At 40.8% G+C, this 18,710-nt stretch overlaps 1 protein-coding gene across 21 annotated transcripts in view; it reads right to left on the bottom strand.

Moving 5' to 3' along the window:
* Positions 1-18,710, bottom strand: part of eya1 (EYA transcriptional coactivator and phosphatase 1) — a 245,097-nt gene that overhangs the window by 91,573 nt on the left and 134,814 nt on the right. For all 21 annotated transcript variants that reach the window (XR_013576404.1, XM_078540328.1, XM_078540338.1 and 18 more), the window contains 2 exons: positions 13,467-13,609; positions 12,892-12,975 (listed from right to left, as the gene is read on the bottom strand). Coding sequence is in view for 20 of the 21 variants with exons in the window: in XM_078540328.1 (XP_078396454.1) it covers positions 12,892-12,975; positions 13,467-13,609 (227 nt within the window). In the remaining variant the exon portion in view is untranslated. The remainder of the gene's footprint in view (positions 1-12,891; positions 12,976-13,466; positions 13,610-18,710) is intronic.

Here is an 18,710-nt window from a genome sequence, read left to right as displayed (position 1 = left end):
TAACAGCACTGGGTGTATCTTCAGCACATGGACTGCAGTGGTTCAAGAAGGCGGCTCACCACCACCACCTTCTCAAGAGCAATTACGGATGGGTAACTAATGCTGGCCTAGCCAGCGCCTCCCACATCCCATGAAAGAATAAAAAACAAAACCTATTAACAGGGTAGATAAGGGAAAAACAGGGGATGTAGTATATTTGGATTTTAAGAATGCATTCAATAAGATGCTATTCAAGAGATTATTACAGAAACTTAGGGCTAATTTGATTAGGTATAATATATTACCGTGGACTGAGAATTGGTTAACGGCCAGAAAACAGAAAGTAAGAATAAATGGGTTATTTTCAAGTTGCCAGGCTGTAACTGGTGGAGTACTGTTAGGATCAGTGCTTGGGCTTTAACTATTTACAATTAATTTCAATAACTTAATTTAATTTTTTTGATGATACAAAGCTCAGTGGAAAAGTAAACTGACAGGAGGATGCAAAGGGATATAGATAGGTTAAGTGAGTAGACAAGTACATGCCAGATAGAATATAATATGGAGAAATGTGAAGTTATCCATTCTGGTCAGAAACACAGAAATGCAGAATTCTTTTTAAATGGTGAGAGACTGGGGAAAGCTAGTATTCAGAGGAATGGAAAGTTTACAGGTACAACAAGCAATTAGGAACATAAATGGTATGTCACCTTCATTACCTTGGGATTTGAAAATAAAAACAAATGAGTCTTACTACATTTATGTAGGGTCTTGGTGAGACCATACATGGACTACTGTATACAGGTTTGGTCTCCATGCTTAGAGAAGGACATATTTATCTTAGAGGGAGTGCAACAAATGTTCACAGGACTGATTTCTGGGATGAGGGGGTTGTCCTATGAGGAGAGGTTGAGTAGACTGGAACGATATTGCCTAGAATTTAGAAGATTGAAAAGTGATCTCATTGAACCATATAAAACTCTTAAGGGGCATGATAGGATTAATGCTGGGGAGTTTAGAACTGGGGGTCACAGTTTCAGAATAAGAAGTCAGCCATTTAAGACTGCGATGGTGAGAAATTTCTTCATTCAAAGGGTTGTGAATCTTTGCAATTCTCTACTCCCGAGGACTATGGATGCTCAGTCATTGAGTATATTCAAGACAGAGATCGATAGATTTTTGGATACTAAGGGAATCAAGGGATATGAAGATCGTGTAGAATAGTGGAGCTGAGGTAGATCATCAACCATGATCTTACTGAACAGCAGAGCCTTCAGAGAAGGGTCAAATTGCCCACTCTTGCTCCTGTTTCTTATGTTCACAGTTGCTTTGGAAATACCTGTATGACTAATGCTGTCAGAAAGCAGAATGCTGACTAGGTAAAGGCTTAGTCCAGCAGCAATCAAAATAGGTAGGCCTCTTCTATCATCAGTATTTATACTTGTTTCTGTCCCTGGAGATTCTGAAAAATGCAATTTTTTTCCAGTTCGGCCTTGGTATCTCTGGAGGTGCACCTAATTTACAATTTGACACCCAAATTTAGGGCTAATGTTGATGACAATAATTTTAAAAAGGCACAAACTCAGCAGTTGGACTCAGAATTGGCTCAGACCCACATCAAAGTTTGTTCTCCAATCTGACACAACTGGGTCTCCTAATAAACTAATAAAAAGTCAAATTCCACATTAATCTCCTTTCATGTCCAGTGTTTTGGGTGCTGCACCAGAACCATGTCCTTCACTTTTATTTCTTCCCTATTCTTCTTTTCTCTTTAACACTGGTAGCCCCTCTGTCTCGTAAACTCATGCCTCCATTCATTTCTCCCCCTTGGTCACTCTGCCCCTCCCTCAAGTCCATTCCCCAGCCCTTCAACACTCTTTAACCTTCCTTCTTTCTTGCCAGTGTTGCAGGCTTGGCTCCCTCGTGAATACACCTACAGCTTCTCTTTATGCCTCTCTTAGCATCCTTTGAGGAGTCCATCAAAGCCCTCATTGCTGCCTCAAACTGAAGGCAAATTGGCTGGTGATATCTTCCCTCCTTAATGAAGCCTCCTTGCCTCTCTGTACCTTACGTCACCTGCTCTACCAAGACAGTCACACTGGTAGTTTGGCTCTTATCATCAAATCACAACTTGGTGCTTCTCCCTATTCGTTTGGTACTTTCTCTTCCTTTCAGCATCTTACCCTGTTTCACCCCTTTCACCTCTCCTTTAAAATAGTCATTCTCTACCATCGACCCAAGCACCTCATTAAATTCCTCAATCAAATTTATGGACTTTTAGGAGATAGTAGACCAAGTACCACTTGTTAGTAAAATTAAAGCTCACAGGGTTAAATGGACAGTGGCAGCATAGATACAGAATTTGCTAAGGGACAGAAAGCAGACAGTATTGGTGATTGATTGATTTTCAGACTGAAGGGTGTGCTTTCCTCGGGTTTGTGTTAAGGTCACTGCTCTTTTTGATACATATTAATAACCTGGATTTGGATATACAGGGTATAATTTCAAAGTTTGCCAATGATAAGAAACTTGGAAATGTAATAAACAATAAGGTGATAGTAACAGACTCAAGGAAGACAAAGCAGACTAGCAAAATGAGCACACACATGGCACCTGAAATTCAAAATGCTGCATTTTGATAGGAAGACTGAGGAAAGGCACTATGGACTAAATGGCACAATGGTGCAGGGCAATGAAACCCAAGGGTGCATGCACACAAATCTTTGAAGGTGGCAAGACAAGCTTAGGAGGCTGTTCAAAAAGCATATGGGATTCTTGGCTTTATTAATAGCGGAATAGAATATATAAGCAAGGAAGTTATGATAAACCTTTCTAAAACATTGGTTAGACAAAAGCTGGAGTTTTGTATTCAATTCTGGGCACCACAAGGATGTCAAGGCTTTGGTGGGTGTGTGGAAGAGATTTACTAGAATGATACCAGGTATGAGAGAACAAACAAACAGGAGTATAGTAATCCCTTGCTTAACATTGTAATTGTGTTCCTGAAAAGTACAATTTTAAATGAAACAAGTGTTAACCAAATCAAGTTTTCTCATTACAACTAATGGAAAAGCTGTAGTTAGGTTCTATAGAACCTTTCTCGTCAAAAACAAACTTAAACATTATACCCTGCAAGTTGAAATACTGTACATTCCTAAATTCCTACATTTGTAAATTAAATAACTTTTAAAATAAAATAAAATTTAAAAAGTAAAAGAAATATGCTAACTCTTCCTACTACTCTTCCGCTCCCAACTCTCCCACTCCCTGGCCCTCCTGCTCCCTGCTCCCCTCTTGTTTGCCACTTCCCTCTTCCAAACCCTCACTATGAGCGTGGGCTTGGGAGAGGGGCAGCAAGAGGGAGGAACTGAACAAGGCAGCAAGAGGAGCTGCAAGTGTGAGGGTCAGGAAGGGATGCAGCGAACAGGAGGGAGACAAGCAGGAGAGTGGTGAGATGCAGGACAAGCCATGCACAGGAGGGTGGGCGAGCAGGAGAGGATGGCGAGTGGGAGGGGGAGGAGAAAGGAAAAAGTGGTGGGTGGCAGAGGCTGCTCCAAAATAGGGTCATGTGTCGCTATGTCGGCCCGGTGTGAAACGATGGATACCAACTCCATTACGTCCACAATGTTAAAGTGGAACAATTAAGATCTGGGCAACTTAAAACAGGGACATACTGTAGGTTATTTTCACATAATGCAATAGGATCACGTTTGATCTGTGACCTTTGACCCATGTTCATTAAAATCTTTGAATAACAAAAATCTATCAACCTTAGGTTTAAAATTAACAACTGACCTAGCATTAACTTCCATTTGTGTAAGTGAGTTGCAAATTTCTACCACCCCTTGTGCATAGAAGTGTTTCCTAACTTCACTCCTGAAAGGTCTGGCCCTAACATTTAAGCTATATCCCCTAGTGCTGGACTCCCCGATCAGCAGAAATAATTTATATCTTATCATATCTGCTCCCCTTAATACCTGGAAAACTTTGATCAAATCACCTATTAATCCTCTAAATCTCAGGGAATACAACCCTAATTTGTAATCTTGCCTCATAATTTAATCCTTGCTGTCCAGGTATTATTCTGATAAATCTATGATGTGCTCATTCCAAGGACAATATATCCTTCTTGTGGTGTGATACTCATAACTGAATGCAGAATCCCAGGTGTGATCTAACTAGTGTATAGCTGTGTATAGCTGTAGAATAACTTCTACCCCATTCAGTAATAGTCCACTACATATAAAGGCCAGCATTCCATTAGCCTTTTTGATTATTTTGTGTACCTGCCCATGGACATCTTAACGGTCTATGTACATAGAAAGTCTCCTTGGACCTCCCTGTTTCTAACAGTTTCATCACTTAGAAAGTACCATATCTTGTTTTTTCTAGATCCAAAGTGGATCACCTAACATTTGCCTATATTGAAATCCATTTGTCATAGTTTTTGCCCATTCACTTAATATATTAATATTTCTTTTTAATTTTATGCTTCCTTCTACACTGCTTACAATGCCACCTATCTTTATTTCATTTGCAAATTTGGATAAGTCATTAATAAATACAATGAATAGTTGGAAGCCCCAACACAGATCCCTGCTTGAAATCACGAATAATATTCTGCCAATTAGAGTGCCTGCTCATTAGTCTTATCTGTCTCCTGCCACTCAGTTAATTCCCTAACCAGGTCAATCATTTGTATTCCATTCCACGAGCTTCAGTCTCTTGTGAGGGTCTTTCTCAAATGCTTTTGGAAGTTCATAAAAATAACATAGAAAAAGTGGAGAAGTTGGGATTATTCTCCTTAGAGCAGAGGAGGTTAAAAAGAGATTTGATAGAGGTTATCAAAACTATTCATGATTTTGATGGAGTAACTAAGGATAAACTCTTGTTTTATTATTCATTCTTTGGATGGAAGTGTTGCTGTCAAGGCCAGCATTTACTGCCCATCCCTTATTGCCCTTAAGAGGTAGTGGGGAGCCCAACCAATAAGGTTTGGTAATAAGACACAGATTTTGGGTGACTGGAAAAAGAACTAGAGGTGAAATGAGGAGACATTTTTGAGTTGTGAGCTGGAATGCAGTGCCCGAATAGTAGCATTCAAAGAGAGGTGAATTGAAAGAGTTAGAAGGGTTGTTTTTTTCAAAAAACAGGGCTGTTGGGAAAGAGCAGGGACTGGGACTAATTGGATAGCTCTATCAAATAAACAGTACAGACATGATGGGCCAAATGGTCTCCTTCTATGCTCTATCATTTTATGATTCTATTCTATGTTCCTGCTTTCCTTCCTCAGGCTCTGCACCAAATGACTTCTCATGCTTGATGATTTCAAACTCCATCTCAACTCATATTCTATCTCCTCTGAGCTCACTGCTGTCCTCTCTTCCCTTAATCACTCCATCCATACACGCTATTCATATTTTACGACCTCCCCCTTCTGGGTATATTTTTTGGGGTGGATACAAAAGTCATTTATAATAGCACTTCCAAGTTCCCAACTGTGCTGGTGTTGGTCCTCTATTTACCACAATATTTGTGCAGCTTCAAATCTGTCCAATCATATCTTCACCTCCACCTTTGGTGCACTGTCCCATTTAGCATCTGTGTCTTTGACCAAGCTTTTGGCCATCTGCCCTAATATCGCCTTATGTGCCTTGGTGTCAAATTTTGCTTTATAAATGTCCCTGTAAAGCACGTTAGTGTTCATGGTGTATCAATTGTGTTTAGCCACATGCAGCTGAAGGACATTACCTGGGGTTTCACTTGAGCACTTACTGAAACTGTCGGGTGATTGAAGCATTACAAGTTTCTACCTCCTAACTCACTCTGTAAATAAATATAAGACTGAGTAAAGGTTAGGTCCAGTATTTTCCTTCGCCAACCAGCTTTCTGGAATATAACATGGCAGCAGAGAAGGTTGCCTAAATGTGAAGGTTGGAAACTAGGAGAAAAAATTCTCATGAAGACTACAATCTTAGTCGCTATTATGAGGCATGAAAGAAAGTGTAAATTATTGGGGTACGATTACCCTCCAATGCTCTCAGAGTCCGAACCATATGGTCAGTGGAAAAATGAAGTGGACGTGGATTACGTCCTTCCCAAAGAGGAAACAAAGTACAGCCTTGGCTTTGTCACATCCTATCAGAAGTAAAATCAGAAATAAAGTATTTTGTTTGCTGGTTCCCTGTCAGTTTAATAATGATGAATACTGATGGATCTTCTATTTGAGTGTTTGAATGAAATATACAAGAAAGGTGATCAATTAAATGTCTATGAGGCATGGTCAAACTTTGGTAGATTTCAGAAAGCATATGGTTCTTCAATGAAGGAACATATCATGGGCTGTATAAAATAGAGAAATTTAAATTTAGAGATCCCAGCCTCAGTACTAGCATTTAAATTGTTGGATTGTGCTCGGGTGTTACATATGGGCAGGTTCCTGGTTCTAACTGAAGATCAGTTCCCAGAGAAAGACGCCTTGTTGGATCAGGTGTCTGCTGCCTTGAAAAATTATTGGGGAAAACAATTATTTACTGCAGCCTTGGTGGGACAAATGAGATTTTTTGTGACACAAATAATAGAGAATCCAACCACTGCTGGATTTTGAAATGGTTCAGCTACTGGACACAGGCAAGAGTATATGACAGAGCTACAGACAGGCATAGCATCATAGAATGGTTACACCTCAGAGGGAGGCTATTCGGCTCATCATGCCTGTGCCATTCCTTGCCTTTTCTCATAGCCCTGTAAATTTTTCTCTTTCAGATGGTGATCCAATTCCCTTTTAAATGTCATGATTGAATCTGCCTCCACCATACTCTCAGGTAGTGCATTCCAGATCCTAACCACTTGCTATGTAAAAGAAGTTTTCCTCATGTCACCATTGCTTCTTTTTCCAATTACCGTAAATATGTGCCCTCTGGTTCTCGATCCTTTCACCAATGGGAACAGTTTTTCCCTATTTAATCTGTCCAGACCGCTCATGATTTTGAATACCTCTATCAAATCTCTTCTCACCCTGCTCTTTTCCAAGAAGAACAGTCCAAGCTTCTCCTATCTATCTACGTATCCGAAGTTCCTCTTCCCTGGAAACTTTCTTGTGAATCTTTCCTGGGCCCTCTCTAATGCTTTTGCATCCATGCCTACCACCTTCAACAATTTGTGCACATATCCTCCAGGTCCCTCCAATCCTGCACCCCCTTTAGAATTGTGCCCTTTTGTTTTATAGAAAGAGGATGAAAGCACCTTTTGTAGATCTGACTATTGCAGTAGAAGACAGAATTGGAAAGCAAAAATAAGCAAATGAATCCATGGAATGCCCAAGAAACAGTTAATTAGGTCAATATTGCTGAATAGAGGGATAACATGCTGAAGCTTTCGTCTTGCACTCATCAGGACAAACACAAGAATGCCAAATTTCAAAAGATCACGACAATTTATACTACTGGATAAAGGGTGCTGTTGGTTGGCAAGTCAATTTTGATTGGCCAAGACATTGCCATGGTAAAAGCAACAGGGAACTATAGGCTTCCCAAGCTCCTGGGTAATTCAAAAACAGTACAGAGCTTGAACATATTCCTTTTGTTTGTAGAGAATGGGTTCACTCAAAGTATCACTATGTGTTGAACTGCCCCGGGTGGGGAGGCAGGGTCCTCGAAATGACACATGATACAGAGAATTCTGAGGCAGAAGATGAAGATAATGATGAATCTGATCAAATTGTGCTACTCAAAAGGAGTTTTAGCCCTGTTATGAATGTCTTTATCATGGACTTATTCAACTGTGATGTGCTAGATAGTACTGGCACTTTGACCGCATGTGGAACAAATTGGTCAAAACGTTATCTACATTCACTCAGTAGTAAGGATTGACAAAAGGTTGATGAATACAAAAGTACTACTTGCTTTAGCTTTGGTGATGACAACACATTGAGGTCATTAAAGGAAGTTGAAATTCCATGTATAATAGCTGCAATAAGCCACCATGCCAGTACCGATGTAGTCTCTAGTGAAATACCTTTGCTATTGGGTAAATCTTCTATGAAAAGGCACAAATGAAACTTGACATGGAGCATGATCATAGAATCATAGAATGGTTACAGTACAGAGGAGACCTTTCAGCCCATCATTTCTGTTCTGGCCCTCTGAGGGAGCAATTTGCCTTGTGCCACACTCCTGCCTTTTCCATGTACCCAAATTTTTCCTTTCAAATAATGATGCAATTCCCTTTTGAAAGCCTGCCTCTACCAGACTCAGCCAGTGCACTCCAGATCCTAACCACTCGCTGTGTGAAAACATTTTTCCTCATGTCACCATTGCTTCTTTTGCCAATGACCTTGAACCTGTGCCCTCTGATTCTCAACCCTTCCACCAATGGGAACAGTTTCTCCCAATCTACTCTATCCAGACTCCTCATGATTTTGAATACCTCCATCAAATCTCCTCTCAACCTTCTCCACGGAAAATTGTCTCAACTTCTCTACTACGTAAGTGAAATTCCTCATCCTTGGAACCATCCTCATGAATCTTTTCCGCATTTTCTCTAATGTCTTCACATCCTTCCTAAAATGTACTGTGCAGAATTGGGCGCAATACTCCAGTTACTTTTGAACCAGTATACAGTTTTAACATAACTTCCTTGCTTTTGTACTCTATGCCCCTATTGATAAAGCCCAGGATTCAGTATGCTTTATGAACTGTGCTCTTAACCTATCCTGCCACCTACAATGATTTATGCACATATACACCTAGGTCCCTCTGCTCCTTCATCCCCTTTAGAATTGTACCCTTTACTTTATATTATATCTCTGCATTGTTCCGACCAAAATGAATCACTTCACACTTCTCTGCATAAAATTTCATCTGCCACCAATTCTACCAACCTGTCTATGTCCTTTTGAAGTTCAACACATCCAAGTTTCATATCATCCACAAATTTTGAAATTGTGCTCTGTACATCTAGATCATTAATATATGTCAGGAAGAGCAGGGGTTCGAGCACCAATCCCTAAGGAACTCCACTATATACCTTCCTCCAGTCCAAAAAGCAAAATTTCACCATGGCTTTCTGTTTCTTGCCACTAAGCCACTTTCATATCCATGTTGCTAATGTCCCTTTTATTCCATGAGCTCTAACTTTGCTCACAAGTCTGATGTGTGGCACTTTATCAAATTTGAAGTCCATGTACACCACATCAACAACATTACCATCGTCAACCCTCTCTGTCACCTCATCAAAATTTCAAGCAAGTTAGTTAAACACAATAACACAATTATGTTTGGAAAATCAGTTGATCTGCAGTTCACCCAATCAGGACAGTATTGTATCTCCTTAACAAAATCTGATGTATTCCATCAATGTGAAGTAATGGCATCAGGTGATAAGAATCAGAGGGAAAGCAATTTGTCATTAGCGATACAGGTGTGACTGATGAAGAACGTGCAAGAAGAGGCTACTTAGAAGTGTAAAATCTGTAAAAATATCAGAAGATGCCACCATTTCATATTGTAAGCCTTTGATTGGCATGTGACTTTAGTGAGGTAGTTGCATGGATTCTAAAACTAGGGATCACTGTTTAAAAATAAGGGGTTACCCATTTAAGACAGAGATGAGGAGAAATTTCTTCTCTTGGAGAGTAATGAGTCTTTGGAACTCCATTCCTCAAAAGACTATGGAAGCAGAGTCCTTGAATATTTTTAAGGTAGAGATAGATAGATTCTTGATAAACAAGGGGGTAAAAGGTTATCTGGGGCAGGCAGGTTACAATCAGATCAGTCATGATCTTATTCAATGGCGAAGCAGGCTCGAGGGGCCGAGTGGCCTACTCCTGCTCCTAATTTGTATGTTCACATCTAAAGGTAAGGGACAAAGACATTTTATAGATGAGGCAACCAGGTTTAGTCTTTCTACAATGTTAAATAGAAAAGACAAAAGGCTGCTCCTGTTTAACTTTTTTTCAATGATGACCTCAACCGTTAGGAAATTTTGCCTTGAAAAGTCATTGGAAGAAAGTTGGGTTTTCTCTTGTACAAGATAGTCATTAACTGGCAGTTATGTGGTGCAAAGGTTACTTGCAATTTGTCAGCCCAAGCCTGGATGCCATTCAGGTTCTGCTGTAGTTTAGTATAAACTGTTTCATTATCGGGCGAGTTGTAAATGGTCTGAACATTCTGTATTTGTCAGTGAACAGTCCCAGTCCTGATCTTATGATAGGGCAAAGGCCACTAATGAAGCAGCTGAAGATCTTAGGCCAAGATACTTCCTTAAGGACTCTTACAATGATGTCCTGGTGTTGTGATATTTGGCCTCCAACAACCACAGCTATTTTCCTTTTTGTCAAGGATGACAAAAAACATATATGGCTGTTGTAGACCCTTTGACTCCCAATGACTTCAGTTTATATTCATGTTCTTTAATGCTATACTTAGTCAAATGCTGCCTTGATGTCAAGCACAGCTACTCTCGCTACTCTGCCACTCAACTCTTATATCCATATCCAAATCAAAGCTATGATGAATTCTGGAATCAAGCAGTTCCAGTGGAGTGAAAATTGGGCATTAGTGTGTAGACTACTGATGAGCAGGTGTTGCTTGAATATGTTCCGTTTGTTTATTGATTGTTTTTATTTCTTCCACTGAAGGTGGGTGGTGGTATTGTTTTTGCCCATTTGTTAATCTGTTTGCCTGTAAACAATACATCTCAAAAGCTAATGGCCTGATCTTAACAAAACTTGGTACACAGGTAGTGCATGGCCAAAGGAAGAATTGATTAGCTTTTAATGAAGATACGGATTCGGATCCGGATCCAGATCCTTGAATTATTTTAAAAGATCCATTAACATGGGGAGGTAGGTTGAATTGTCTCAACTGCTGTTGTGGAATTTGTCACAGCTGTCGATATGCGAGCAGAGTTTTCAGAGCAGATTGTTGGCTGTGGAATAGCCTAAAGCCTCCTCAGCCTTAATAAAAAGATTTATTTTTCCAGCTTTGTCGTTAACATTGAGTTAACACAACGTGGTGCAGGCATGCTCTGAGTGCCCTCTTCACTAAATGTTATTATGCTGCCATATTGCTGTTTTGTTTTTGTTGGTGTCTGGGATTTGTAAAGAACATATCTTTTTATTTCTGTTGGACTGTTGTAAAGAACATATCTTTTTATTTGTTTGCTGTGGATTAAAATTACAATGGCTGAAGGACATATCTATGGGAGCAGTGTGAGGGATATGTACACTGTTGTTGTCTTGTAATAGTGTGCGCCATGAAAGACAGGATGGTGCCGAGGAGGAGTCTGGTCCAATGGGGAACTGCCTGGCAACAAAGTTTTAATTGGCTCCTGACCAGGTGACCAGGTTTTGTGTGCGAGCAGTGCAGCAGAACAGCTCCTAGAAGAAAACAGCTGAGAAGAAAAGACCTAAAGCCTCTTGCTCCTTCCTGTGTGTGTCATATTCCAGTCATTCTGAAATAATAACTAGCTGGATTTTTCTCCTCATATCTCTATAACCTGCTCTCGCTCTCTGAAAACCCCTGTCAAGAGGCAAAGGGGAAAATCACCGTTAGAGTCATTGAAAGGCAAATGCTCAACCAGTGAACTAAAGACTGAAAGTGCTGGAAGACCACCTCGTGTCATCAACAAAGAACTGAAAGGAATTTGGAAGACATCGATCAAAATCAACCCATCAAATCCCGTACTCTGGAATTAGTGCTTTTGAACTGTTTTATCCCATCCTTAAAATCCATGTTTTTGTGTGTCTTATGTGTCTTGTATGTGTGTATATAGGGATTTAAGAAGAGGTAAAGTTTAGGTTATAGAGTTAGAAATTAGCAGTTCATATTTCTTTCTTTTGCCACTGGTTAAAGACAATTTGTTCAATAAACAGTTATTTACTTATTATTCTGTTAACCTAAATTAAAGAATTAGGTGGGTTGATCAACTTTTTCACACTTGTCTCAGCTCAGGGAGCAGTGGGGCTTGATATTGCAGCGCATTTTCCCCAGTGGGTCGTGACAGGTTGCATTAATTTTCAAATGTTAAAATGGGATCGCATTGGGAAATCATTGGTAACTGCTGGTCTACATCCTCAAAATGTTATCCTGTCTTTTGTCTTTACAGATGCTAATGGTCCTGCTGTACATTTCCACATTTTTATTTCCTTTATAAAACTGCTTTCTTAGAGTTAAATAAATTAGAAAAATATTTCCACATAAAATAGGATAAAAATGTTAAACCATCAGCATATAAGTGTGCTCAAAAATACACAATAGGAATTTCTTAAAGGGGGAAATAATCCAGCAATTCTCTGCAATCTTTAAAATATACATATCAAACACAGACACAGACATACATATACCCTACAACTGGTGACAGGCCCACCTCTCAACAGCACACCTCCTGGTTGATTGCTAATATCACCAACTCACATCCTGGTAACTACTGATCAGAGTGCTTAGGTCCAGGTTTCAACTTTCCATGGAAAATTTGGACAACCCTCAATCACTTGAAGATGAGCCACTTGCTCCACAAATGGAATATGAGGAATAGCTCAAGTTATGACTATGTCCATCCAAGTTGGATCATTGGTCACACGCTGAACTTCTGCCTCGCGAGACTCGTTCATGGTAGCATCACAACCATTTACACTGTGGCAGTTGAAGCCGTTGAATGGATTGTTAATCTCAACATCAAACTATAGCTGCTTTCCCAGCCATACGAATAAAAAAATGCATATCCCTAGGCCTACAGGAAAATTTATTATGGTGCTTAGATATTAATATGGAATACTAAAACAAACGTTTCAAAGTTTGCAACCCCACCAGATTTTCCATGATTCCTCATATTTATCTTACACCTGGATGTTAATTGTTTTTTCAGAAAGGACAACTTAAATGTCTATATCTAATGTCCTTTGGTACTTACCCTTCCATATCTATTGGCATAGGACCCTGTGAGCAAGGAGTGAAAAACAATGATTGTTTCATCCAGGTCCCATATGAACACTCGCTGTGAAGAGACAGAGAAATCAATGTTGCCCTCTGCACACTGTAAAATGACACCTCAATCAATAAATGTGAAACCAGAAGGAATTGTAGGTAAGTGCTACTATGTCGTGACCCAGCTTTCTATATTACTCACGAAAGGACTTAAAAGTCAAGGTCTGTGACCAGAAAAATCTATTGCTAAGTCACTCATTAAATGAGATAATGGTTATAGGTGATAGTATATTAATGCTTGGCAGTTACTAGATCAGATTGTATTAACTAATTCATATAGTTAACAGATCATTTATCAAGTGAATTAACAGTTAAAAAAATCAATACTCAAACTGTTACTGAGAAAAGAAATCACAAAAAGATTTTAAGCTATTTAGTTCTTTCATTTTCATGCACGGAGCCTTCATTATTATATTAGTGAGTGGAGCCTTTATTGGTGCTCATGCATCATTTTCAATGTAGCTTTATTTACTTTTAATGGGATCAATATGTCAGCCTTACCTCAAGGTCAGTGTCTGGGGGAGGCGAGGGGTTATTATTTCTTCTGCCTCTGCCACGTGACTTTCCATCTGAAGCTCTACGCAATCGATCTGATTCTGAATCTTTAATGGGTGTTGATGGACTGTGGATTGTACCAAACTCTCCTGAAATATAAAATGACTTTCACCTTCCAACAAAGACACATGAAGGATTTTTCAAGCGACTATTTATACTGTCATATGTAAACTTAAGGATCCTAAAATTTCAAGAGGGAATACATTTATACATTCACATTTCATCAAAATTCTTGGAATATAATGGACTCATTATTGCATGCAATTGGCTGGAAAGGACAAAATTAGATGTGTAATGTTAGCAAGTGAATGCTAAATACATTCCTACAATGTTACACTTTCATCCACTTCAATGGAGGAGTTAATCAATTTAAAATGAAGATGCCAAGGTCTCCATTAAAATAGCAGCGTAATTTCATACAAAATGTTAAGCATTTATATATTTTTAAGTATTCATATTTAATACTGTCAACAAAAATTGAGTGTGTGCTTTGTTTTGCTTCGATAGTAATTTGAAAAGTAGTTTCCAAATAAATCTTATTAGATCCAACTTCAAGGAAAGACCCATGTATATTCAAGAAAGTTTTTATTTGTTACAGATAATTGTAAAATTACACCTCTTGTATTCAGTTCCACTCTTTAAATATCACATCTTAAAATATCTTAATTCATTCAGTGCCAGCATTGTTTAGCAGTAGCACTCTTACTTCTGAATCATTTGATTACAGGTACATGCCCAAGCATGGACCCAAGCGCATAATCTAACCTCACGTTGTAGCTGTATTGTCTTTAGGATGAAACTGCCCAGAACGAGAAACAGTAAAAACTGGGAAATAAGAATACTGGTCCGAACTGGTCTGGTATACCTGAAAATGGAACACCAATAAAGACTGGGAAATAAGAGTACTCGTCTGAACTGTTTTTTTCACCTGGGTGAGAACTTGTAAGGCTACACAGGCGGATATAGAAAATCCTGTGACACTATTCAGAGTGCAACAGTAGGTTTTCCTGGTGCTATGGAAAGTGTTCTCCCATTACCTACACTAACAAAAAAAATCAGATTATCTGAGTAAACTCTTACCATTTGTGGTGACCTGCTGTACTTCTGCCAGTAACTGCACTTCAAACAAATCCATTAGATGCAAAATGCTTTAAGATATTCTAAGAACATAAGGATATACTACTATGAACTGTGGCTCAGCTGGTAGCACTCTTGCCTCTGAGTTGAAAGTTGTGGATTCAAGCCCCACACCAGGACCTGAGCACAAAAATCAAGGCTGACACTCCAATGCAGCCCTGAGGGAATGCTGCTGGAGCACTGAGAGTGCCTTGTCGGAGGTGCCACCTTTCAGGTGGTGCGCTAGACTGAGGAAGGCCTTATCTGTCCTCTCAGATGGACAGAAAAGATACTATGGGCAGAATCTTGCCCTCAGATGGCGGGCGGGCCCCACCGGCTTGGCGGTGGGCAGGCAGCCGACCCCCGCCACTGAAACGGGGCCCGCAGCCATTTTAAGTGGCATCCCCGACAGGAAGCACTGTGTGCTTCCTGTGCGGGGGGGAGGGATTCCCCATCTGTCAAAGTGCGCACTTCTCCCTGAGGCAAAGTCCTGTCTCAGGGAGAATACTGACAGTGGTAAAAACTTTAAAAATAGAAAACACGAGATGGGACATGTTAATAAAGAACACATAAACTTTATTATTTTTGTACAAAACGGACATGAAACTTCATCCCGCCAGTGGATGAAGTTTCATGAATAATCAGAAGCCTGCTGGGGCTCTTGGCCTGCCCGCCAGCCTTAAGGTTGGCCGGGCAGGTCTTTAAGTACTTTAACTAGCCTGTCAATGGCCTCAATTGGCCACTGACAGGTCGGCAGGCGGACAGCTGATTTCGCTGTCTGATCGCCTTCCGAAAAATTTAAATGACCCGGGATGACATCGGAGATTTCTCCCGACATCGTTCCGTGTCATTTTCCCCTCGGCGACCAGGCCCCCCCCCCAAATTGCCGAGGGGAAAAACCTAGTCTATGGCATATTTTTGAAGAAGAGCAAGAAGCTATACCCATTGTCCTCACCCTTCATCAACAGCACAAAAAAAAAATCATCTGGGCGTTATCACATTGCTGGCTTATAAATTAAAGTCTTTCATTTTTTATGAATGAAAATTATTTCTTTTGCCAAAACCAGATGTAGGGATTTCAGAAGGCCCAAATCCAAGGAAGTAAAAGAAAACTTGCTTTGATATAGCACTTTTCAAGATCATTGGATATCTCAAAGCACTTTAAAGCCAGTGAAGTGTAGTCACTGTCGAAATGTAGGAAACACAGCAGCTGATTTGCACACAACAAACTCCCACAAAGAGCAATGTGATAATAACCAGATAATTATTTTTGCGATGTTGATCGAGGGATAAATATTGGCTAGGACACCAGAGATAACTCCAATGCTCTGCTTCAAAACCTTTTGCATCTTTTACATCCACCAGAGGAGGCAGACGGAGACGCGGTTTCAAGTTTCATCCAAAGGACAACACTTCCAACAAAGTAGTACTCCCTCAGTACTGCACTGAGTGTTAGCCTTGATTTGTGTATTGAGGCCCTGGAATGGGACTTGAACTGGAACCTTGTGATTCAGAGGTAAGACAGCTACCAACTGAGGCCTCCTGTCTATAGACCCGAGCAGTCAGCTCCTCTTAAGAGGAGCAATTTTTTTTGCACCTTCAACAAATTTTCTAGTCTTGAAGCTGTGGTAGCTACTCCAGAGGCACAGCTCATGGGACTAGTATCCATATATCATAGGCAAATGAAAGAATATCCCCCAGACTACTGCCTACTGTCATGTATCTCTCTACATCATACTATGGGCAGTACTGTTTTCCAAGTCGAGTGGAATGCCTGAGGTGGCGGCTGCGGCTAAGGGCGGGGCAAGGCGTCGAAGCAGTCGCTGGCTAAAGTCACCAAGAAGCCACCCAAGAAGCGGAGGAAATCTCACAAGCAGTGAGATTTCACTTACGTGTACAGGGTGCTAATTCAGGTCCTCCCTTCCACCAGGATCTTGTCCAAATCCATAAGTGTCATGAATTCCTTCATTGTTGACATTTTCGAGTGCATCGCCTCCGAGGCTTCGCACCTCATTCACTACAACAAGTGCCACATCATCTCGGCCAGAGAGATCCAGAGTGCCGTCTGCCTCATGCTGCCAGGGAAACTGGCCAAACATGCCATCTCCAAAGGCACGAAAGCGGTCACCAAACACACCAACTCCATTTAGGTCAATCATTCTAAAGATTATTAACCCTTGCTATGCCAAGCGCCCTTATATCACACCCCCACCTCCCCCCAAGTCTTACCCAACATATTTACAGGACAATCTTTATGTGCTACCCCTTCTCAAGTCTCTGACTTTATAAATTCAGATGGTCTGGAGGCTTGACAATTCTTCCAGATCTTGATTTGATCACATTTTGAGGAGTGATAGGCTCAGTTGCTCTGGGCAAGCTTTATAGGGTTGAAATTGTAGTATTCTGTGTCTCTGGCACTTGGTTGTCTCCATCTGATTCACTTAAATGTATAGTAGGAGGTCCAGCTTAAGGGATGAGGAGGGGACTCCTCCTGTTCCGACTGATCGTGCCTGCTCGGGTATGTATCAAATATGATCTTAGTTGATCAATGTGGGGAAGGTTTCTCTCGTGGTGCCTCCTATTCCAGGCAGAAGCCTGTCTTTGTCTGTATGGCTGTTCTTGGTCCTGAACCTTCTAGTAGTCCTTGACTGCCAACCTTGGGATTAGTTTCTTTAGTATTGAGAGTTGAGTGCAAAGTTTCCTGCCCATCAGAAGCTCTGAAGGGGCCAATCCATGTTGCAGTGGAGTGGATTGTTTTTTCTCAAAAGGGTTTTAATGGTGCGGACACCTATTTAACAGTGAGACAGAAAGATTGTGGATACCTTGGGGAACTGGTAAGATGTTGAAAGCCGTGAGTGATGGCAAAATGAGTGAAGCATGCATTTGCGAATTGCAGGCTGTTATCAGACACCACCTGGTCCGGGATGCAATGGCTCACAAACACTAGCTTCAAGGACCTAACGACTACCTCTGTGGTCATCGTGTGTAACTGCTTCACTTTGATCCAATCAGAAAAAAGTCAACCATGATGAGGAAGGACCTGCCATTAGCCATGAATAAATCCATTTCAACCGTTTCCATGGCCTGGTAGGGAACTGTGGGAGGATAAGGGGTTTGTGCAGTGCGCACACCTGGTAGTTTGAGAGCATTTCTCCAATTTCCCTTGATATTCCTGGCAACCACACTGCAGACTGGGCCCGTGGTCTTCACTTTGTAGTGCCCAGGTGGCCTTGGTGGATTCGTTGGAGCATCTATCACCAAAGGGAGACTGAAATAACCAACTGCTCATTATATACTAGCGGAGCATCTAGCATGGTAAAGCGTTTCTGCTGTTCAAAGACAAATTTTCACGACATTGCCACCTGGCCTCTGCTTTGGTCACCTTTGTTTACAGTAATGATGGATGCTGACATATCCCTTGCAACTGCTGAAGCTCTCCTGAGGCAGTTGTTTTCTCACCAATTAAGAATATGACTCGAGCTCCTCAACCAGGTTGACATCATGTGTCACAGGATGGTGAGCTGTGGCCTTGGATAGTGTGCCCTATCACGTAGTCGTTCGACATTTCTAATGGAAGCTGCCAGAAGCTGCTGATAGCCGAGAGCTTCAAAAACTCCACTTTTGGAGAGCTTGGTCATACTGTCATCCACCAAGGACATTGGATGGACTTCTCCCGTCATTGCCTTGTTGAGTTGTGTCAGGTCGAGACAGATGCGAATGGATCTATTTGGCTTTGTAACTGAGACCATCCCAGAACAGCATTCCGTCGGCTTAGTGACGGGGGAGATGACCACCATTTTGATCATCTTGTCCAGTTGTTGCTGCATTTGCTTCATAACCAGGTATGGCATTTTCAGACACACGGACTTGGCATCCTCTCTCAATGTAATACAGCATACAGTATTCAGTCACCCCAATCCAGTGAAAAGTTTCGGAAAGTCTTTCTTAAAATTGGAACCAGGCGTTTGCTGGTTAATCCTGTCAATCTTCTGAAGAATGTTGAGGTTGACTCAGGCTTTCCTGCTCAAGAGGGGAAATTCTTGATTGTGGACTACATATAATGTCTCTGTTTGT

The sequence above is a fragment of the Cetorhinus maximus genome, chromosome 4 (genome assembly GCF_964194155.1).
Source record: "Cetorhinus maximus chromosome 4, sCetMax3.hap1.1, whole genome shotgun sequence".
Taxonomy (NCBI): Eukaryota; Metazoa; Chordata; class Chondrichthyes; order Lamniformes; family Cetorhinidae; genus Cetorhinus; species Cetorhinus maximus.
Note: the sequence above shows the minus strand (reverse complement) of the source record. Positions and strands in the feature narration are given on the sequence as shown.